Below are 23,830 nucleotides of genomic sequence, written 5' to 3'. Positions count from 1 at the left end.
AACCAAGCCTCAGAGGGCTGGAGTGACTGGCTAGCTGGACAGAACCGGACCTCCCACTCAGAGCTCTTTCTCTATTAGTAGACCTTACCAGATCCCCATGACTGGCTTTTAACTGGGATGAAATATAGTCATTGGTATTAAATTTCCTTTGACTAAAAATCTCTGAGCCCACTAAGTATATATATATATATATATATATATATATATATATATATATATATATATATGTATATATATATATCTCAAACAAACAAATCCCAGAACAGCAGCAGTGCCAATATTTCTAGTGACTTTTGGGGTTTCTTCTTAGACTCACAAGCTTTACTGGGCTTGCACTTGCAAGTTTCGCAGCAGACACGATGTAGGTATGAAGGTTTTGGTGCCCATCCTGGGGACTGCATGAAGGAGGTGAGGGCAGGGTTACCCGCTGCCCCACAGAGAGGAGCTAGGTGGATTCCACCAGTCTGTTTACTCAATCAGGAGTAAAGCAAAAAATTGTCAGAGAAATCTAAAGAGTCCCCAAAACCTGCAGAGAGAGGTGTGTGCTCCCGGACACTGTAGACCCATATCCAGACCACACCACTAGCTCCCAGACCAAGAGCGACGTTCTTGAAGGATGACATTTAAGTTAACAGCGTACAACTGGTCCTGACTATCCATGCTGGTTGGAGTCAACCGTGAGATGATCAAGTGGGACAAGCTGCATCTGGAAAATTATTATTAAACCTCTGTGTCTCAAAAAGCTACTCAGAGGTTTTTATCTCCCTCAGGGCACTTGTTTGCAGGACTACTGTGTGAGCACTTAAGAACGCCCATCTTCTCCTCCATGAGGGCAGGAACTGTCTTTCTCATCCTGGCATGTGTCCCAAGTGTCTGGCACAGAGAAGATGTGCCATTAATGTATTATGATCAACACTGAAGTTGAAGCAGCTGGATTTCTTGGCCAAGGATGTCTGGAAATACCACAGGACTATCCTAAATAGTGTGGCAATTACAAAACAACTAACGCAGAATTGTAGGCTTTTGTGGTCTCGCACACTGAGGAATTTCCCTGGGGAAAAAAATCCAATGATCATAATCTCAGCTAGTTCAGACAGCAGAAAACTGATGAAATCAAACCTGGGTGTGTTCTTTCAGCTACACTAACATTGGGTGGTAGAGACTCGAAGGGCTGCCTTTACTGAAACTCCAGTGTATTAGAAATTCGTATGTATTACCTTCATATACTTTCAACTATGGAAAAAGAATCCCTTTACTCATCTAGAAACTCAGTAACATGGCTGTTTCTGGAACCATAAGAGGGTTGTGACCACAGTAAAAGTATTAGCGATATGTTATGCTCATTATACAATTTATTAATAATCAGTGTACAAGGGGCCACAAACTTATTACTCATAAGCAAGCTTTTCGTTTGTGTTTCTGAAGTTTGTGTTTTACAATTAAATCTCTAATATTTTAATTTTAGAAACGTACAGGTATGAAAAAAACAAGAAACCTGACACAGTAGAGACCATCACAATAGACCTATGAAAATGTCTCTAAGAAACACTGTCTCAAAGATCTCACAGTTTATTTTCACCTAATGACTAATTTCCTTTGGGTCCACCCTATAAAAAGAACTTCCGAAAAATACCATTTGGTTGATTCCCGCCTTCAGCAGGCCTACAATTATGCACTCCACTAAACAAATAAACTTCCTTCCTACTTTTAAAGTTTTCCAAAATTGGAGAATCTACATCTTTGGCTGGCACACTATTTCCTGGACCTTTAACAGCCCTAGAAGTGAAGAAATTCTGCACAGCATTTTGAGAGATGAGAAGGACTTCAGAAACAATTGAGCAGCCGCTCCCTCCCTGTTTTAGGGAAGGGGAAATCAAGGCAGAGTTGTGACCTTGGCAAAGTCACACAGGCTGCTGGTGGCAGAGGTCCGTGTAATTCTGTCTGCACCATTTTCCCCTTATCTGATCTAAATTACTGTGGCCTGACAAAAGCAGTTTGCTCTTGTTCTGTACTTCTGAACCAGGGCTTATGTTTAATTCATGCAGAAAGTAATAAAACAAGAGAAAGAATTTAAATATCATGGTGAATATCAGGTGATGCAAAACGCTCTGGCCTGCGAGTCAGAACACAGTCATCTTAGCCATGACTTTGGGGAAGGCAGCTCACCTCTGGAAGGCTCAAGTTTTTAATTAAAAAAAAAAAGAACAGGACTAAGCAACTGTGAAGGTCTTCTCCACCGCTAAATTCCATGATGATGATGATGGCAGCACCGATGGTCATGGCTCATCCTTATTAAGTGCTTCACCTAAGCTAGGCATTGTGCGATGTTATGTAGATAAATCCTCCGGCCTGGGAGACGGCTATTATGCCCATTTTGTGGATGAACACGCTCCTGCTCAGGGAGAAGCGACTTGACGGAGAGCATCTCTCCTCTGGTGACAGGTGGAGGGGATTTGTCCCAGGCCAGTGGCTCCATGGGCCCTCTCTTCCTTATCGGAGATGACTGGCCTGACTGACTTGCAGTCATACAGACAGACACAGACACAAAATTGAAAAGAATCATAGCAATCATTCAACACAATGTCCTTATTTTACGGATCAAGGACTGAGGCCCAGGGAACTATGACCTGAGCATAAGCCACGGAATTTACTGGAACTATGTGGCTGTACCCACCACGATGCCTAGACAAACGCCCCCTAATGAGTGCCTGATAGCTAGTACACTCACTCACATCACCTCCTGTGACCCCACACAGAGCTACGTGATGAGCAGCAGGGCAGTGGTCACCACCACACGGCATCTGGCCAGGGTTACACAGCAAACGCAGGGCAAACCTGGGCCTCCAGCCCAAGCCTTTAACTTCCTGTCTATGCACTGTCACAGGCTGGAGAAAACGTCCACAATGGTAGGATTCCCTGGACATAAAGAGAACATAAAGAGAATGCCCTAGAGAAGCTGAATAACTACAAAGCATGGCTCCAGGGTGCTTTGAAAACAGTATCAGATACTAAGTGATAACTCTCTAAAGCCCACAGCTCAAATCAACAGGGAAACAGAAAACTCAGGTGTCTCATCATCTCAAAACTGACCTCGTTCCATCTATCACTTAAATGTCCCTAACCTCCCCCCAATCTTGATCTGTCTTCAAACTTCCTACCAGTGACTTTTCCTTTTATTTCCCATTTTCTTCCCTCCCTAATCAAGAACATCATGAAATTCAGGGATTTAAGTATTATTAGCTCCACTTCTTGTATAGCTTCAATCTTACATACTACCTCTTTTGAAAAACAGGTTAGTTGCACATTTTATGCCTCTCACTCTAGGGAGAAAAGTTTCTGTGGGACAAGATATTTTCTGAAGTTCTGACCACCCTTGTTCCATATCCCGAACCTGTGTTGTAGTCCCTTTATTACAGCAATAGCATAGGTACAACAGATGAAACATGAAGTTAGAGCCAGAAAATTCCGGCTTTAAGTTTACTAGTTGTAAGTTACCTAACTTCTCTGAACTTCCGTTTCCTCATACTCCTTTTCCAAAAGAAAAATGGGAGGCATTGCTTCCTCAATTATTTGGAATTTGACTACTCCCGACACAATGGCTGGCACATACTAAGTGCTCAAAAACGTAACTATCTCTTCCTTTTCATGGTTGTAATAAAGCTAATGTAATTTTCCCTCCTGTTAAATCCACTTTGCAGGCGTTGGTTTTCTGAGCAGACTCGATCTTCCCTAGTAGAAGAGACACATTACACACACCTACCCCATCTCCCATAGGCAGCCCGATACCAGGGAACTACGTCACCACAGTGGACTCTGGCAACTTCCACTCTCTTCACATACTCAGGCCCCAATTTCTTCCTTCACACAGTTCACACAAACAGTTAGGCGTCCCCGGCTCTGGGACACAGATGACACCCTCACAGGCCAAAGGGTCCCCATCCACCCCAGCACATGCTCAACTTCACGCTTTCTTTCTCTGCCCGCCTCTTCGCAGGCACCTCAACCCACTCTGAATTGCACGTGCATAGACTCAGGTGGTGAAAGAAAGTACTCTGAAATACAACATATTGTTTGATAAACATGCACACTTTTGATTTTAGTAAAATACTTTAGAGACAAAGCACAAACAAATGAGCAGGGCAACATCAACAAGCTACACAAAACCCAGGGGTCTAAGAACTTGGGTTTAAGTTCTGCCACGAACCCGCTGTGTGGCCTTGTTCAAATTCAGTTACTTCATTGCTCTGGGTCTCAGTTTCCTCAGGTAGAAAAGAGCCAATGGAATTGCACTCAAGATTACATTCTGGTCACACCACAATGACCTCCACCAGGCTAGCTACAATTACTGATAAGTGTGTGCACGCCCTAGGGTGTGCAGGGATGAAAGAAAAGGGCCCTTCTTAACTCTGAATCTCCCTTTATCTGGGTGATTTATTTAACCTGATGTGCCTTCCCCAAGATTAAAAAGCCTTGGTTTCAAAAAGGAGGCGAACGGAGTTAGAAAACAACCCCAAAGAAGTCCAAAACTTGCTGGAAAACTACCACTAGTATATTCCCTGACTATTCTTTTCCACATAATCTACCACATCAATGACCTGCATCTTTCTGTTAAAGACTTTGTGCAGACCTCATCTCCTTCAAGTCTCCCCAGAAGCCGCAGCTGAGTGACTCCCTATGTACACGTCTGTATCGCCACATTACCTTCACAGGGGTGCCTTTCCCTGCTAGACTGCAAGCTGCTCAAGGCTGGGTCCATGTCCTACTGGTGTCTGGTGCCACAGCACCTAGCACTACACGTGCACAAAAGCCACTGACTTAGTGGAAATGTAATGGCTGTGTGCGATGTCAGAGGGGTAGTGGATGGGGGCAGGGGGGTTGTCACTGTGTGAGGGATATAAATGATAAATGTCTAATTATTACATTGTTTTGTGCACCTAAAACTAACAAAAAAAAATGTTTAAAAAGTTAATTAATTCATTTTAAAAATGCTGAAAAAAAAAGCCACTGACTTAAACTGCAAACATAACCATGGTTTAAATAATGTACATTTGCTCATGTTCTTCACAATTTCCTAAGCATATTCTGACATTATTCTATTTTAAGATAGGATCCATTTTTTTAAAATAAAAGATAAATACAGAATATATTATTACTAAGTTAATTTTATAGATGAGAAAACAGCAAAGTTACCTTAGCAAACCTCAACCAAAGTGAACAAAGCCTGTGAGTTTAATCCCATTACAATACATGGCAGATATAAAAATAATTGGCAGAAAAAATACCAAAGTGCATGAACACTAAGGAAATTCTTCTTCGTTATGCTTTCTTACAAATCTAACAAACAGTGTAGAGTGCTGGTTCATCACTCTTCAATTCAAAATCTGAGATAATAGAAATAATGGAAAAATTAGTTAAGTTTAGATGCACAAATATAACCACATAGAGTTTTGTTCTTCTGTTTTATAGATGTTCCTGAATACCACTGCGTATTATGAAATAAAATTTTAAAGGACTAATTTATTATTTTTACTCCTTAAAAGTTAACAGTCAAAAGAAAGGGGGATTTCCACATCATATAGCACAAGGAAAATGCAAACTAAAGCAACAAGGAGATACCATCACACACCTATCAGAATGGCCATAGTCGGGAGCACTGACAACACCAAAGGCTGGTGAGGATGTGGAGTAACAGGAAGTCTCATTCTTGCTGGTGGGAAGCAAAATGTTACAGCCACTTGGGAAGCTTGGCAGCGTCTTACAAAACTAAACATATTCTTACCATATGACACAGCAACTGTGCTCCTTGGTATTTACCCAAAGGAGTTGAAAACTTATGTCCACACAAAAATCTGCACACAAATGTTTATAGAAGCTTTATTCATAATTGCCAAAACTTGGGAATAACTAAGATGTCCTTCTACAGATGAATAGATAAACTTGGTACACCCAGACAATGGAATATTATTCGGCACTAAAAAGTGAGCAATCAAGCCACAAAGACACAGAAGTTAAATGTACATTACTAAGTGAAAGTGGCCAATCTGAAAAGGACATATACTTTATGATTCCAACTATAAGACATTCAGGAAAAGGCAAAACATAAAGATCAGTGGTTGCCAGGGGATGAGGGGGAGGAAGATATGAATAGGCAGAGCACAGAAGATTTTTTAGGGCAATAAAACTATTCTGCATGATACTACAGATACATGGCATTATACATTTGTCCAAACACACAGAATGTACAACACCAAGAGTGAACCACAGTATATACTATGGACTTTGGGTGATGATAATGTGTAGGTTCACCAATTGTAATAAATGTACTACACCGTTAGGGATACTGATAATGGAGGAGACTATGTATGAGGTGTGATAAAAAAAATACAGTGAATGTTTAAATTTAAAAATTTTATTACAGTAAGACACATTGCCATTAACCCCCTCAAAATACTCCCCCTCACTTCGAACACATTTATCCTATCGTCCTTGCCACTTTCTGAAGCAGTACTAGAAGTCCTCTTTTCTGAGTGTCTTTACTTGCGCTGTCGTGGCTGCTTTGATGTCCTGAATCGATTCAAAATGTTTACCTTTCATGGTCATTTTGACTTTGGGGAAGGGCCAGAAGTTGCACAGTGCCAGATCCAGTGAATAAGGACACACCTTAATGTTTTTACTTGACAGAAACTGTCGTATACCTGAAGCGATGTGTGACACAGAGCCTTTCTTCCATTGCAGTGAATGTTGTTGCCGAGTGCCATCCAACGGAAAGGCAGGGATCTTCAACATAGAAAGTGGTGCAATGAACCTTAGTAATAGTGTGTGACAAGTTTCAACTTGCTCAGTGCAGTCAGTTGGGTGTGAGCTACGGTTGAGAGAAGATGTGCTTTAAAGGGCGCCGTAAATCATCCTCTATCATGACAATGCTCTGTGTCACACATTGCTTCTGGTATGGCAATTTCTGTCAAATAAAAACATTATGGTGTGTCCTCATCCACCTTATCACCGGATCTGGCACCATGCGACTTCTGTCTCTTCCCTGAAGTTAAAATGATTCAGGACATCAAGACAGTCATGACAGCACAACTAAAGACACTCGAGAAAGAGGACTTCCAGAACTGCTTCAGAAAGTGGCAAGAACAACAGGATAAGTGTGTTCAAAGTGAGGGGGAGTATTTCGAAAGGCATTAATGGCAATGTGTCTTTTACTATAACAAATTTGTTTTTATGTAAACACTCACTGTATTGTTTGATCACACCTCGTATGTGTGGGAACAGAGGATCTATGGAAAAATCTCTGAACCTTCTGCTCAATTTTGCTATGAAAACTATAACCACTCTTTTAAAAGTCTATTTAAAATAAGACAAAAGGGGCAATTTGAGTCTATTTTTTAACAACAATCTGACTCCTTGTCTATTATAGTATCCTACTGGTATTTGGGCTAAAGTTAAATACACTGAAAAAGAGGAAAGGCCAAAATATATTTTTTTAACTTGATAAACTAAATAGTTAATACGCAAAAGGTTCAAATAAAAGGTGCAAATGTACTCAGTGCAAATTTTTCCTTTCACTCCTGTTCCCTAGATACCCAGTTTCAAGGTGCTGTTGATTTTAAGTTTTTAAAGTTTTATTTCACTTATTTCCTCCCCAAAGATACAAGGAACTAAGCTGAAATCATGGCAATTGTTCCAAAAAATATGAGCAACTCCTATGTATAATGGTAGGTATAAAAGAAAACACACACCCTGAGAACCTTGCTAGTCACAGTGTGGTCCCCAGACCAGTGGCATCAGTGTCACCATGGTGCTTGTTACAAATGCAGAATCTTGGGTTCCACCCCACGCTTACTGAAGCAGAACTACATTTAAATAGGATGCTCAAGTGTTTTGCATGCACTAGCATACAACAGTACATCACCCCTGTTTTCATGGCATTTACAGGCTAGGAAAGGGGATAAAATATTCAAATAACCACAACTCAAAGCTCCACACAGAATGGACTCTGTGACTATGAGTCTGGGGAAAGATCAGCTGTGGTCCCCCACAGGGTCCCCACTAGCCTAGGATAAAATGCCAGCTCCTCTGAAGGGGTCTGTATGCCACGTGCATCCTGGCCCCTGCTCACCTGCCTAGTCTCACCCTCTGTTACTCCTACAGCAGATTCTCCTTCCAGCCTGACCAACAGCCTGTGACTGAGGTTCCTCCAACATGCCTCCAGGCCTTTGCACATGCTATTCCAACCACATGCCACCCCTCCCCTTCCGTGGCTAATTCCTCCTTGGCCAACACCAGGCAGGGGCAGGAGCTACTCCCTGTTCTCCAATGACACAGCCCAGCGAGCTAGTGGTCTAACCTCCCCTGCCAAAGGAGCTCTCACTGGACAAAAGCTACGCCTTTGGGATTATTTTCTACCCTGTTTAGTGCAATTCAGTGAATGAATGAATGAATGATCAGAGATGCTTCAGGAAGAAGTGAAAGATGAGAAGGGTTTAGATAGTCAGAATGGAAGACCAGGGAAGGCCGCATTACGGGATTGGCTCAGTGCTCTGTTGTGGACTGAGGGGAGTGGGGGTTCTGTTCCTGCTTTTCTCTATTTTTAGTAAAACCAACCTGGGCCCAAATTATTGTCACTCTGAGCAACTAGAGCTCCCAAAGCCCAGAGAAGCTGCTGTCCTACAAGACAAAATTGTCTCACAGGACCTCTGCTGAATCTTGTTCAGGGCTATACTAGCTTTGCTTAGCAGAGTCAGCAAATTTTTCAAATTCAAGGGATGGTTTGACTATGACAAGTTCTTTCCTCTTTATGAAATTCAAACATCCACTCATTAAAAGTAATATAAGTCTACAGAAGAAAAACAACTATACTATACATTTTTAAATAATCCATTCCATTATCCTAGGACACACCAACATTGGCTGGACTTTAAGGAAGACAGCAGAACTGCTGCCTGAATACTAGCTCCACTCAGATTCCCGCCTTACAGGAAGGCTGCTGTGTGTCAGTAAACAGAAAGGCAGGTCCACCTGATCTGAAGCATCCAAGGTGGGCTGATCCAGTCTGCAGAAAACCTCAAAGGTAAATAAATAAGCCCAGCGTCCGGGCACAGCTGCGCCTGAAAGCTGTGGTTAGAAGCAGCTGACCAAAGGACATGTTGCACTTGTACTCAACAGAGAAGAAGCAATTAGCTAGCCGGTCATTTGCCCCAACACCAGGCAAACAAGATAGCAAAGCTACTGGGTCACATCATTTCAGAAGACAGAGAACAAGCACGTATGTATCTACTGGTGCGCCTCGTTTACTACACAAATGCAAGCTACCACTATTACCTCCTGCCTGGACTATAACCGCCTGAGTGGTCCCTCTGTTTCCACCCAAAGTATACATCAGCTGACATCACTCCGTTTTTACCCCCTCGAATGGCTTCCACTGCACTTTAAAGCAAATCTAAACCCATACTGTGCCTACAGAGTCCTAAAGGGCCTGGCCCTGAATACCCCTCCTGGACTCAGGGTCCACCTCCTCTCAGCACCTGCTCACTGGACTGCAGTCACACCTACTTTCTTTCTGCTGCTTTAACAGGCCCACCTGGTGCCACCACCAGCCCTTGGTTCCTGCTCTTCCCTCTGCCTGGAACAGGTTTTGCACCCTCTTCCCACACAGATGAAATGCCACCTCCTCGCCATCCCAGCCCCGGTCACTCTATCAAACCGCCTTGTTTATTTTTTTTCCTAGCACTCGCCACCATCTAAAATTACCTTGCTCATCTATTTGCCTGTTTCTTTGCCATTCTCTCCCGTCTAGAATGCGAGCTCCATGAAAACAGGGACCTTGGTGGCCATGTTCATTGCTAAATCTCCAGTTCCTCAAACAGTGCCTAGTACATTGTAGGTGACCAACAAATAACTTTGTCAAAAACATTTGGTGAATGCATAGTGGCTATACACCTATGTTTTAAGCAAGGCCAAAGCATGAAAAATCAGGTTTTACATAAAATACTAGTTTGACCACTTTACAGAAGGATTCCTTACCTAAGGCATTTTCAAATACCTGGCTTACGAAGTTTCAGTGTGCACGCTTTGTGAAGAATAAACCTATTGGGCAAAGTGAACTAACTCCTCCAAGGCAGGAGCCTGGTATACAGAAGGTATCCAATAAACATCTGATGAATAAATACATAAGCACTGGAAAATAACTTAATACAAGACATAAACTATAGGAAACTGCACTTGGACTTGGTAACACAGCAAATTTGATTATACTTAGGTCCCATTTTCCATTATATCTGATAAACTGACATATATATTTAAAATCCACTAATTTAAGTTACTAGCAATAATCTTAGTCATTATCTTTACAGGCAGGTGCAAATCCAAGTAAATTCAGAAAGTTACCAGGCAGTTCTGCTGCAGTAAGTCTTCATTAACTGATATATGGAGGCATAGAAACAATCAGTAGAAATACTTAAAACCACCAGGTTGTTGGGAACGTGTGAGTTTAGTATGAAAATCACAAGGTTTGAGTAGTTTGTTTTTACTTATAATCTGTGTAAAAACTCGTGTCCCCAATGAAAGACTATCAAGAAATCAGAGCTCTATAAAACCTGACCCCATCCGGTATACAATACACGCTTGCCTTAATGTTCCAAGTCATGCCAAATTTAAAACAACAAAAAAAATGCGTCTTCTTTTTTTTTTAACAGATAATCTCTTTGAAATAAAATTCTTCCCCGTTTTGGCTTTATTTCTACACCATGAAATTGCTCTCAGTCTATATAGTCAATATTCATGCAATATTAATGCATTACTCAGGAAAAACAAATTCACGTCCAGGTATCCATCTGCTTCAAGCTACGCCCACTCCCCTTCTCCTTCCCTACCAGCTGTTGAGCTGCAGTTTGCAAAGGTCAAAATAGAAAAGAAAATTAGATGTTTGTGTGAGGTTTGTGCTAATATGCATTTGTGTGTTCTTGAAGGGTCATTCTAAAACCAAATATAAATGCACTTTGGGGTTATGCACATTGTGTAAATTATCAGTGCCTCTTCTGCTTTTAAAACATTTCCTAGTCTATAATGCAAAGTGTATTAATGACTTGTCTCTTAACTGAAAACCAAATAGGTTCCATAGCAAGTCACTCCTATAATCTATAATCCCAAGAAATGAAAACTGTTTCATATTCTAAAAGCTCTCACAGAATAACATATTGTCTATAAAAATCAATTTCGGGATGCAATTCATAATAGCATACCACCTAGAAGAAATGAAATATAAAATAACTACAATTTAAAAAATTAATCTGACAACTGATGGATAAATTTGCTCCAAAAACATTTCATAGTTTTTTTTGTTGTTGTTCTGTAAACAAAATATTCGGAATAACGTAATTCAGAATTTAGATCAAATTATCAACATATAGTTCATTTACATGAGCTTTTCAAAAGTGTTGCCAGTTGGCTGATAATCTTATAAAAGTCCTTAATTTCTTTTTTTTTTAAATAATGCTTTGGTCTGGGGTTTTCACTGTCACCTCCGTAGGCCAATGTAAACAAAAATCCATCTCACTCCCATAGTGAAAAGCATTTTATTAAATACATTTTGGAAAAGTAAATAAAACTATAAAACAGTACTGGCAATAAGTTGGGTTTTCTTTTAGATTTACTTATTTATTTTGGAATAAAAAACCATAATGAGTTCCTATTTGTTCTTTTGGTGTTTTTATCCTTTTGGCTTTACAGTATAAATATATATAAGTAGATTCAAATCCTCAACCTAGAATGAATAAGTAAAATATAACCATACCACACACTCTGAATTACTTTTAAACTATGTAACACCATTTAAAAATTTAGCATCCTAAAAGCCAATTAGCTATCACTTCCAACCAGAAAATCTGGGCACTGTCAATTTTTCTTCAGCACTAAACTTAAGATTCAAAATTTTTTTGAAAGTCATTTCATTTCATCACCAGCTGTGTTTCAGGAAGTGGAGATTCTGGTGAGGATTCAGTGATGGAATAGGATATAGTGACTGTCTCCTAATCTTATCTGGTTTCTGTGTCTCCATTATCACTTAAATGACAGGCAAAGCCTTACCTGTCTCATAAACAGATATTCATAAAAATGTACTTAAAAATAACACTCTAAAAGCACTGCATCATAACTAGAGATGTAACAACCACCTAATTATTATCTGTAAAGGGTCACAGGATGCCTAACGGGTTCTCTCAACATGAACTTATTCAACTTGCCAGATCCCAGGAGCAAGCCCTGCTAAGATGCTAGCAAAGGGAGGGAGAAATGCGCCCTATTGCCCACTGGCGTTGGAGGCTGAGGGATGCATCATTCGAAACACACAAACACCTGGTACTCGGCGAGGGTATTATTCCATTACTGTTTGTTTAAGCTGATGGGAACTCTGTAAATCTACTCCAATCCCTTCATTTTAGCAATAGTGAAGTTGGCCTGCCTTTGTAACGCTAGGTTACTCCGAAGGTGCCGATGTTCTAAAAATAAAACTTTAAGGAAATAAAAAATAAAGAACTTAACATTTAAAACTCAAGACTTCAAAACTTGCCTTTGAAACCAGGGAGTAAAAATCAAACGTGAGTCACCATCTAGATGCACTAAATTCAGCCTTTTGGCATCCTCAGTACATTATCCCAAACAACCAATTACAAACCGGTATCAAGGAGAATGATACTCAGGTCCCGAAGCCGGGGAAACACCAAGCGGTGAATCCACGGCGCATGGGGGGTAGAGGGGGCTGCCGGGGACCAGACAAGCCAACGGCCAGGCGTGAACCACTGGGTCCCTCGTCGAGCCTCACTCTCCCCACCTGTGAAATGGGCATGAGACACCACATGCCCGTTTGCCCCACGGGGATGAAAGACTAATGAATGAGAACCACCAGATAAACGACCCAGGCAGCCTGGCCGCTCTCCCGCCGCGGTCCGGGGATTGCGGGGCGCCCCTGCCTGGGACCGCCAAAGCTCAGTCGGACCCCCCAGCCGCGGGCGCTCCCGCCGCTCCGGATCCCCAACGACCTGACGGTTACAAATGTTTCCAGAACTTCGCCCGCCGGGACATCGGCTCCCAGATCCGTCCGAGGAGGTAACCGGCGCCCGCCGGACGCTGCCCCGACGCCGCCTACCTTGGCCACCCAGCTGAACAATGGTGACATCGCGGGCCGGACCGCAGCTCCTTGCCTGGCGTTCCCGCTCACTCCCGCCGCCCGCCCGTGGAGCGGCGGGCAGCCGGGGGCGGGCTCGGGGCGCGGCGGGGTTCGGGCATGGCTTCCCCCAACGGCCGCGGCTGCGAGCTCCTCCTCGCTCGTCAGTGCTTGGAGCGGTCGCGCCCGCAGGACTGCCCGGCCCAGAAAGGGAAGTGGGTGGGGAGAGCGCGGGGAAGGGGAGGGGAGGAGAGAGCGCGGCCGACCCCGCCCACCCCCACGCTCGGCGCGCCGCGGGAAGTTGGGAGGCGCGGGGGTCTCCCCGCTCCCGGCGGCCCAGCGCCGTGCAGCTTCGGGAGCACAAGTCCAAACCGTGATGACTCGGGACGTGGCTTTCTAGAACTCGAGGAGGGTGGGGGGAGGGAGCGGAATCCGTTTCGCACAACCTTCGGAAAACTAGAAATTCCTTTCTCTGAGTTGGAGCGAACACAAAGCCTATCCAACTTTCCGGGGGTTACCCCCACCCCTAAACTCTCGAGATTGCTGGTAACAAAAGGACTAGTGTTTCCCCAGCCCCTAATACCTTTATATAATCGAAGGTGGTTTTCTCTGAGTCAGAACACCCAGCTATTGAGACTAGAAAAGGGGCGGAGGAAAAGAACCTTCAGCTCCTGCCAGCCCAGAGGTTTTGGCAACATGAGAAATGTTGATTTCACCAGTTTTCTTCTCCCAAGGCAAGGTGATAAGGCAAGTGTAGTCAGTTTATAGCTACAAAGGTTAAGCTGAGTTTTAAACTCAGACACCCCAGTTACACGTTGAAAAAAAAAAAGGCCGAAGGTCTAGTAGCCAATGTGTAAATCATTCTGAGCCACTCACTGAGTTCCTCAGGACAAACAGCCATCGCAGCCCAAGAATTTTGCTTCTCTTTCCTTTTGTCAAGGTAATTGTGCGTTATCTTCATGATGGGTTAGTAGGGGATTTTAATGATGTTCCCCCAATGCCTGGCATTTGAATTAGGTGGGTATATTAGTTATCTATTGCTGCATAACAAATTACCCGAAATCTGAGAGGCTTAAACCAACGGTTTCTGTGGGTCAGAAATCTAGGAACATTTTAGCAGGGTGCCTCTGGCTAAGGTCTCTCTTGAGGTTGCACTCAAGCTGTTAGCTAGGGCTGTGGTCGGCTCAAGACTGGGCTAGGACTAAAGGATCCTCTTTCAAGTTCACTCACATAGTTCTCAGAATTCACTTCTTGCAGGCTGTTGGTCTCAGGGCCTCAGTTTCTTGCATTATGTGGTCCTCTCTATAGGGCTGCTCACAAAATGGCAGCTTGCATCCCAGAAAGAGCGATCCCAGAAAGAGCACATGTTCAAGAAGGAAGTCAGTCCTTCTATAAACTAATCTCAGAAGTGACATCCCAAGAGTTCTGTTGTAATCTGTTCACCAAAAGTGAGGAAATAAGTCTAGTTCAACACTTAAGGGGATTACAACAAGGGCAAAAGTACCAGGAGGACCAAGGGGGATGGAGGGAGTATTATCTCTTTTTTTCTACTTCCATGTTGGGTGCAAGAGAATAAGATAAACAATAAAGGCATGGGGAAAGTCAAGCGTGATACCATTCTCACACAGCCTACCTGGGTAATTGAAAAGGGCCTTAGAAGCATCTTAGGGAAGTGCTATTCTTTAATTCTCTTAAGCAGAGATGTTCCCTAAAGATATTAAGAGGTGGATAAGGGGAGTGCATTTATGGCCACTGAACCAAATCTTTTCCTGTATCACATCACTGCTCCAAGCAAGTGGGAGAGATGGAAGCTGAGAGCTCCATTAAAGTCAGAGCTCTTCTGGCCTCTATAACCTTGCTCCTCAAAGTGTGGTCCATGGACCAACAGCCTCAGTGTCACCAGGCAATTTGTTAGAAATTCAAGCCCTGCCCTCATCCAGACCTACTAAGTCAGAACCTTCATTTCACCATGAGTCCAGGTAGCTAGTATGCACATTAAAGTTTGAGAATGCATTAGTATGTGAGATTCGCTGACATTAGTCTAATAATAGTAATAAAATACTAATAATAAATTACTGACAAACAGCCTCCTGAGCAAGCAGCTAAAATTGTTCCATGCCCTTGCAATGCTGTGAACTAGCTCAGCTAGAAATGTGGGGAGTTCCTAGACAACAACATGGTTTTGATGGGAGTGGATGGGCAGCTGAGAGCCAGGCAGAACAAGCGGGACTAATGACAAACATTGTCGTACTCCATCACTACAATCCCCAGACTGAGCTCTAAGAGAATGCCCAGAACTTAGAAGCAACATTGGGGAGAGAATGAGGGGGAACCCAAAATTGACTAAAGAAACCTGAATTAACCTCTAACTGACTGTGGTAAATTTTCTGCTACTTGGACAGGAGGTAGAGGAGAATAAAAATTGTACTTCTTGCAAAAAAAAAAAAAAATTAAAGTCAGACCAAATCCTGAATGTAATATAGTTGAAATGGGAGAGTGAAATAGAGGCAGGCAGGTGAAATAGAGACATCAAGGCTTCACTTGTTTAAACCTGAATCCAAGTCTCCATATCATGGTGGAGGCTCGTGCAGATCCTGGTTTGAACTTGCCTAAAGCTTACGTATCTTTTAGACTCACAGATGTCTCTCTCTACTCCAGGTCTCCTTGGTCATATCTGGGCAGAATCACTCATTTCATGTGAACCTAAAGGCCTTTCCACAGCGTAGACTTGACCAAATATTTTAAGAAATATACGTGAAAGGTCATATTAATTCATTGCCAACATAGCTTGCCAGTCACACTGCACAAAGAAACTGTTATAATCTGGTATTTTGTTAAAGGGAAACTATTAACATCAGACACTCTGATCAAATAAAACAATTTTCCTTAAAACACCACACTCCATCTGAAAAATATATCCTTCCCGCAAGAAACTTTATATTCCCCCAAGGAAGAACTGTATGTAGACCAGGCATTGGGCTTTTTTAACAGCTCCCAGTGATGCTCTTACAGCCTGAACTGAGAACTGCTACAAACAGAAGAGTCATTGCTCAAAGATGCTGATGGTTCCCAGCCCTGCTTGTCTATTAGAGTTACCTATGATGCCAGTGGGAGTGAGGAGGGGAAGTGGGGGGCGGGCGGGGGGACAGAAGATTTGGCTGATGGGGCAGCATCAAATTCGCTGAGCTCTTAAAGGGCAGGCAGGTCACAGAAATATGTGAAGAGGGCCAGGTGTGAAACAATAAGGAATCCATGAACTGTGGCATTTTGGAGAAGGCATGCTCAATTATTACAACTCCAAGCAAAATTAATTCAGCCAGAGAGGTTAATATTGGTGTTGACCTCTAGAGGTTTACTTAAGCTTGGATGTGTGTGTGTGTGTAGTTTTCCCCTAAGGTGATTCTGATTGTTATCTAGGATTGACAACCACTTCCATAGTTCTAGATCCTCTCCTTAATATATATTTAGTATATATTTAATATATACTAAATATATATAATGTAAATACATATATTATATATTATATATTATATATATAATATATATTTGCTCTGTGAGAGCAATAAACTATCCAGATAGGACTGCAGAGATCTAAATAAATAGTATCTACAGAAAACCTAAGACTGCTGTCTTTCTAAGTAACTTTAAAAGGATGGTTTAATCTCTCACAATCTCAGTTTTCCTGAGACATTAAGGGAGGACTTGAAAAAGGGGAGAGGGGCCAGGAACTGGAAGAACTGCTCCCCTATTAAGCCTGACCCTAAGCCCCCAAAGAAACCCTGACACTCCTGCCCTACTCATCTGCCAATTTCTTCCGTTAAGGAGAAGCAAGAGGCAAGGAGAGCAAAATCTCCTGAGAGTTCAGGAGGGATTCCAGACCGGCTGCTCTCCAACTCAAAAGTGGGGTGGGGAAGTGAGAAAACGCAAAAGCATGACCTCACCCTACCAACATGTTCCCCCCCACTTCCCCACAAGACACTAAAAATAGAGCCATTGTAATACCAACAACAAGGAAACTCAACTTGGTTTCAAGTGAATCAGAACCACTTGGCAACTACAGTTCCGACACAGACTACAATGTGTGTCTTTCTATACTACCCAGCACTTCTCTGACACCAGCCAGGGATTCCTACATTTCAACTCAATTCTGACACTATCTCCCTAGAGATACCCTTAGATCCCACCGATTAAGGGCTTAATCCTGCAAGACTGCCCTCTTTCCCCACTTCAGATGCCAGCTGCAAGTGCAGGTTGTCACCTGTGCTTCTGACCGACTGGCTATAGATCACAGGTTCTCACAACCCCCTTCTTGGATTCAAATAATTTGCTAGAACAGTTCACAAAACTCAGAGAAACATTTTACTTATGAGTTTAACGGTTTATTATAAAAGGCTATAATTCAGAAACAGCCAGATGGAAGAGACACATAGGGCAAGGTATGGGGAAAGTGACAGAGCCCCCACGCCCTCTGGGAGCAGCACTTTCCCTACATCTATATGAGTTCACCAACCTGGAAGATCTCTGAACCCCATCATTTGGGTTTTTATGGAGATTCTATTACATAAGCATAACTGATTAGATCATTGGCAACTAGTGATTTAACTTAATCTCTAGTCTCTCTCCCTTTCCCAGAGGTTAGTGGGTGGGACTGAAAATTTCAACCCTTTAATCACGTGGTTGGTTCCTCTGGCAACCAACCTCCATCCTTTGATGACTTAGGGGCTTAACCAAAAGTCGACTCATTAACATAACAAAAGACACCTTTTTCATTCTCTTCACAGGAAATTCCAAGAGATTTAGGAAGGGGAGGGACAAAGACCAAATATGTATTTCTTATTATAAATCACAATATCACAGCAACTAATCAGGAGTTTATTGAGTTCATGAATATTCATGAGTACCTATTGTATAAAGCAACACTTGTCCTTACAAGAAACAGCAAAAGTGATCAGACCTGAAACCTGACCTCAAAAGGCAGAGAGAGTAGTAGCAGGGAACTTCAGGCAGGGAAAAGAGTAAAAAATGACACTGGACTGCCCAGGAGAATCTCCATGGAGTTCCCAGAGGCATGAAAGGTAATATCAGGCTGCAAAGGAAAAACCAGCCTTACTGGTTGGAAGACTTCAGGACTTTTACAGATGGCGAGAAGAGACTGGGCTTTCCAGGAAGGAGGACCAGCTAGACCGAGGCTTAGAGGATTGGTGTTCATCTCCTGAACTCAAGTCCTACTACTAGGACATGGAGGACAGAAATCAGAGTTCACATTGGAGAGAAAGAATTTTAGTAAGTCATAGTTTGACAGTGCATAGTCATCCCTCACCAGCATAAAAGTTTATTTCCAGAAAAAATATTTGCTGAGGATACTATCAAGTTCAGAAAAATCATGAACAAAATCCCTCTGTATAAATTGAAAACATATGTCCATGAAAAACTTATGCATGCATGTTCACATAGCATTATTTATAATGGCTAAAAAGTGGAAACAACCCAAATGTCCATCAACTGATAAATGCATGAACAAAATGTAGTGTACCCACACAACAGAATATTATTTGCTCATAAAAAGTAATGAAGTACTCATGCATACAACGTAAACGGACCTTGAAAACATTACACTAAGTGAAAGAAGCCAGACACAAGAGACTAGATATTGTATGATTCCATTTATAAGAAATATCCAGAATAAGCAGATCCACAAAGACTGGAAGTAGACTCGTGGTTACCAGGGACTGGGGGGAGGGAAAAATGAGGAGTTACTGCTAATGAGTACAGGTTTCTTTCTGGGGTGATGAAATAATTCTGGGATTAGATAGTGGTGATGTGAATGTGCTAAAAATCCAAATTTCGTGGTATGTGAATTATATCTCAATTCAAAAAATCATTCCTCTATGTGATGAAGGTTGAATGACTTGAGGTAAATTAATTCCCTGAGGCTTTGCAATAATGGAACCCACATTTTAAAGGGCTAGTTTCAGGATTAAATGAGATGCATACAAAGCACTCATAAAGTAGGTGCTCAGGAAATGTTAGCTGTAGTAGTACTAATAGTAGTAGCAGTGATTGCCATTGGTTAATGACGGGTATGTGCGATGGTTAATTTTGTGTGTCGACTGGACTGTGCTAAGGTATGCCTGGATAGCTGGGAAACGTTATTTAGGGGAATGTCTGTGAGGGTGTCTTTGAAAGACATTCGCACTTGAATCGGTAGACTGAGTAAAATGATCACCCTCACCAATGAAGGTGGGCATCATCCAATCCTTTAAGGGCCTGAATAGAACAAAAAGGTGACGGAAGGGCAAATTTGCGCTCTACTGGAGCTGAGATATCCAGTTTTTCCTGTCCCTGGACAGCAACCCTCAGTTCTGGGGCTTTCGGACTCAGACCAGGATTTACACCATCGGATCCTAAATTCTCAGGCCTTTGGACTTGTACTGAGTTACACCACCAGTTTTCCTAGTTCTCCAGCTTGGGAATGGCAGACTGTGGGACTTTTCGGTCTCCATAACAGCATGAGCCAATTCCTACAACAAATTTCCTCTTATATATCTATATCTATATCTATCTATTGGTAAGTAAGTAGATAGGCAGATAGGTAGATAGATAGATGATAGATAGGTAGGTAGGTTGGTAGATGGATAGATGGATGGATAGATAGATAGATAGATAGATGATAGATAGATAGGAAGATAAATAGATCCTATTGGTTTTGTTTCTCTAGAGACCCCTAACTAATACAGTATGATACATTATTAATGTAGAAATAATACAGAAATGATGGGCTGGAAGTCTCAAGATCTTGGCTGGATTTATAGACAGGACACACAGTTGAGATCAAAGAGATTGAATGTTAGCCAAAACTAATTCCAGGCTGGGTGGCCCCCCTGGAGGTCTCTCAATATTTTTCTCTCCCTTTTTATGAGTTGCTATGTCTAGCAGCATGACTATGCTCCATTTATTACTTTATAAGCCTCACTGTGAATCCTCCAAGTTTCTCTGGTAAATTCCTGTCATTCTAGCTGGGCAGGGACTTGAAGTGCCCAAACATTTCTACCCCTCATACTCTCAGACAGTTCAGAAATTTCTCCCTAAGCAATTGCTGCTGTTCACTCACACTCTCTTCTCACCCACTACTCCCGCTTCTCTCTTCCCCACCACAATACTGTCGTCCCCCTTACCTGTCTACATCTTTCTTTCTCTCAAGCACACACACACTCACATTTTAAATCATGCTAAATTCGAAAACGGCATTCTGAGTGACAAGACCGAGTGAAGACCGATTTCAGAACAAAAGTGCTGAACAAATTGGCGACTGAGCGAAAGAAAGTACAGGGGGAAAGTAGTAGGACAAATTTGGTGAAGGCGTATTTGGCGTTAGACTACAAATTCAGGTGATAGTTAAAGAACATTGCACTTTGCTAGAGCCATGTCAATGTTTAAATTAAGGTCTCTAATTTTATGCTTTGATTGTGTGTCTAGTTGTAGTTTCTTGTAAGCCAGAATAACAATAAGCAGATTTAATAAAAACATTTTTAGTGGCTCCAGCCCCCTTCACTACATTTATACAAAAGCACTGTAAAATTAAAAGCTGGCTGCAACCCAACTAGAAATACTAAGACTCTGCGGCATAAAAAGCAGAGCCATTGAACTTGTAACTCCAGAGGGAACCAGACAGTAACAACCAGCCTAAAGAATGAAGTTCCCACCAGTTTCAGGATGCCTTTTTTCTCTCTGCACTCATCAGTCTTGTTAAAACAAATTTACATTTTGACACAAATTTATCTCTTCATTAAAATGCTCGTGACATTTCTAAACCAGCAAAATATTTTTCTTTTTAAATATCTGTTCTCAATATTTTTGCTTAATACATACAGTAATCGTGTTCACTTTTTAGCTGGCAAGACATTCCAAAAATAGAAACAGTGTTTTTCTATTTTTAGCTCAGCTTATAAAGTTTAAGAAAATAATCTTCTTTCCAAAGTACTGCACACACATGTTTCAAATTCATGGAAAAACCCTGCAGCAATGAGCTCATAAAAGAAAACACAGTGAAAATTTAGAGTCAAACATTTTGATATTCTCACCCTGTGTTATAACTAAACATAGATGCTCAACTTTAAACTCAGACATTTTAATTATAATTTATAACGGAAACATTGAAAACACCACTTTGCATAGCACTAATTTCACCAAAAAATAATTTTTTTTCTAAACTGAAAGTTATGTTTCTCCTTAAAAATTAGACTGAAAAATATCAATTCCTATCTCCTGGTGAAATCTATTAGGGAATAAAAATCAGACCAAACTTCCTTTTCCACTATCTTCTATAGCAAATCATAATTTCCTTAAAAAAAAAAAAAAAGGTAGTTTAGTTTACCTTTGATTAGAATTATTTCCCACTTCTAAAACAATGTCGGTTTGTTCACCTTCATCTAGTTCTTTAAAATCGTCCAGTTTCAATCCAGCAAACTCGGCTTGGTATTTGCCCAAAGGAAATGAAAATTTACATCCACACAAAATCCTGTACACAGATGTTTATAACAGTTTTATTTATAATTAATTACCAAAAACTTGGAAGCAACCAAGGTGTCCTTTAATAGATGAATGTATCAATAAAATGCAGTACATGTATGATACTAATTATATGACTTCTGGAAAAGACAAAACTATGGAGACAGTAAAAAGATCAGTAGTTGGGGGTGGGAGAGGAAGGATGAATTGACAGAGCACAGAGGACTTTTAGGGAAGTGAAAATACCTCCTATGCTACTATAACGATGGATACAATGTCACTCTACAAATTGTGGAAACCCACAGAATGTACAACCCCAAGAGTGAACCATAGTGTAAACTAGGGACTTTGGGTGATAATGACGTGTCAATGTAGGTTCAATCAATTGTAACAACGTGTCACACTCTGGTGAGGGATATTGATAATGGGAGAGGCTAGTTTGTGTGAGGGCAGCAGTTTGGTTTGAAATCTCGGCATCTTCTGCTCAATTTTGCCATGAACCTAAAACTGCTCTTTAAAAAATTGTCAGGTTTAAAACACAATTGAAACTCTCTGTCAATGCTCTCACCCTTTTCAAAGGCTTTGTGTACGTCAGTATTTTGAATCAGAACCTCACAGCAAGCACCTAGAAAACAGAATAGTGACTCTTCCAAGTCAGTTACTTGTGCCTGCAGAGCCACGCACCTTTGTAGCCACACAAAGCAATTCGTACCTGTTTCCTCACTGTAGCTTGAGATTCCTACAATAAGTCTACCATGCCGTGTACACTTGCATTTCTCCAGTAGGAGTGTGCCTGGTTATGCTCAACACAGATTTCAGGTACACAGAACAAGCACACTTTCCAGAAGCTAAGTCCCAAGTGCCATGTTCCTAGAGGTAAATGCCCCTTTAAAAACTCTCTCTAGGTTCACTGCTTAGCAAAGGGATGCATAGGTTATAAAATAAACCATCACCTACATGCTGGTTTCCATACACAGCTAGAGAAGGTACACATATGGAAACTGTTGGCTTTGACGGGAGAAAGGGCTGAGAAGATACAAGAAGGAAATGGCTTCTCCTTTCCCTTTGTGTTGGACTGTCCTCCGATTTCTAAAGTGCTTACCAGTGGGGAGGTCTGAGACACTCTCTCCTCACCTGGAATTTTTCAAGCATGACAGAGGTTATGCTCTGGGACGGGTGAAGATAAATCAGTGCTAGGAGGGGGGTCAGGATTCATGGAAAGTGATCCGATTTATTTTCACGCAGCCCGTTGGGGTCTTCCTCTCTGTGGAGGCAGCGCATCCTCAGAGGTGGTCCAGGAGGAACATGGGGCCGGGCATCCAGGTAGACTACCAGTGTGTACCTGCCTATGACCGTCTACGTGATCTCAGGCAGCTCATGTGGCATCTCTGGGTGCATGTCCATCTTGTACATTTTGGGGATTAGACTCCTGATCTTCCAGGTCCCTTCCAAGCTTCCCTTAGGAGCACTGTGAAATGCGCGTGATGGGTTCAGGCCTGGCAGCCTTAGCTCAGGGTCAAGGTGGAATTAAACGTACCTGCTCACCAACTTCAAGGTCATAATGTCACAAGGACACCAAAACTCCTGGAAGGTTTCCAGAAAACTAGAACTGGTTCCTTGCCTCCAGGGAGATGGCAAGAATGAATGCCTGTAGCTCAGTGGCAGCAGTCATCGGCCTCCTGCCTCAGAAATCCAAGGTCAGGAAGGAAGGAAACAATATCCACTGAGCACTCACTGCACGCCAGGTATTTTCATATATTATCTCATTCATCCCCACAACCACCCCAAAGCCTTGGGGAGCCAACGCCTGCCCTGCAAAGCTGTGGGAGCAGGACCTCTGTCCCAGTGTGTCCACAAGGTAAGACCCCTGCCCTAGAGGGTCTGGAGGGGAGAAAATCAAGCCAAAGAAGATAATCTCAAGCCTTAAGATCTCATGGAGTTTGCCTTATTGTTTGTTTTTTGAGGGGGGATAGAAATGTCTATCCTATGACTGTCCCACAATTGTATTTTGGAAGCACATGTCTTGTTTGGTTTCATAGGTTCAGAGCTGGAATGAAATTTGTCTCAGGATAAATCACATCTAGAGTCTCATCCATAACTAATTTAGATGATATTTAGATAAGACTTTGGACTTCAGACTTTTGAGTTGCTGCTGGAACA

At 42.0% G+C, this 23,830-nt stretch overlaps 1 protein-coding gene across 5 annotated transcripts in view; it reads right to left on the bottom strand.

The window, feature by feature from the left end:
- The window catches only part of TBC1D1 (TBC1 domain family member 1), a 209,343-nt gene that overhangs the window by 129,231 nt on the left and 56,282 nt on the right, over positions 1 to 23,830 (bottom strand). The window contains exon 1 of one of the 5 annotated variants that reach the window (XM_019741935.2): positions 13,145 to 13,545. The exons of 3 other annotated variants lie outside the window; for them this stretch is intronic. In XM_019741935.2, the coding sequence (XP_019597494.2) occupies positions 13,145 to 13,174 (30 nt within the window). In that variant the 5' untranslated portion in view covers positions 13,175 to 13,545. Of the gene's footprint in view, positions 1 to 13,144; positions 13,546 to 23,830 lie in introns of those variants that run through there. One more of the 5 variants, XM_074322286.1, reaches the window with a different exon arrangement.

This window comes from Rhinolophus sinicus, linkage group LG02, assembly GCF_036562045.2.
Source record: "Rhinolophus sinicus isolate RSC01 linkage group LG02, ASM3656204v1, whole genome shotgun sequence".
Taxonomy (NCBI): Eukaryota; Metazoa; Chordata; class Mammalia; order Chiroptera; family Rhinolophidae; genus Rhinolophus; species Rhinolophus sinicus.
The sequence above is the reverse complement of the archived record's forward strand: the minus strand, read 5'-3'. Positions and strand labels throughout refer to the sequence as shown.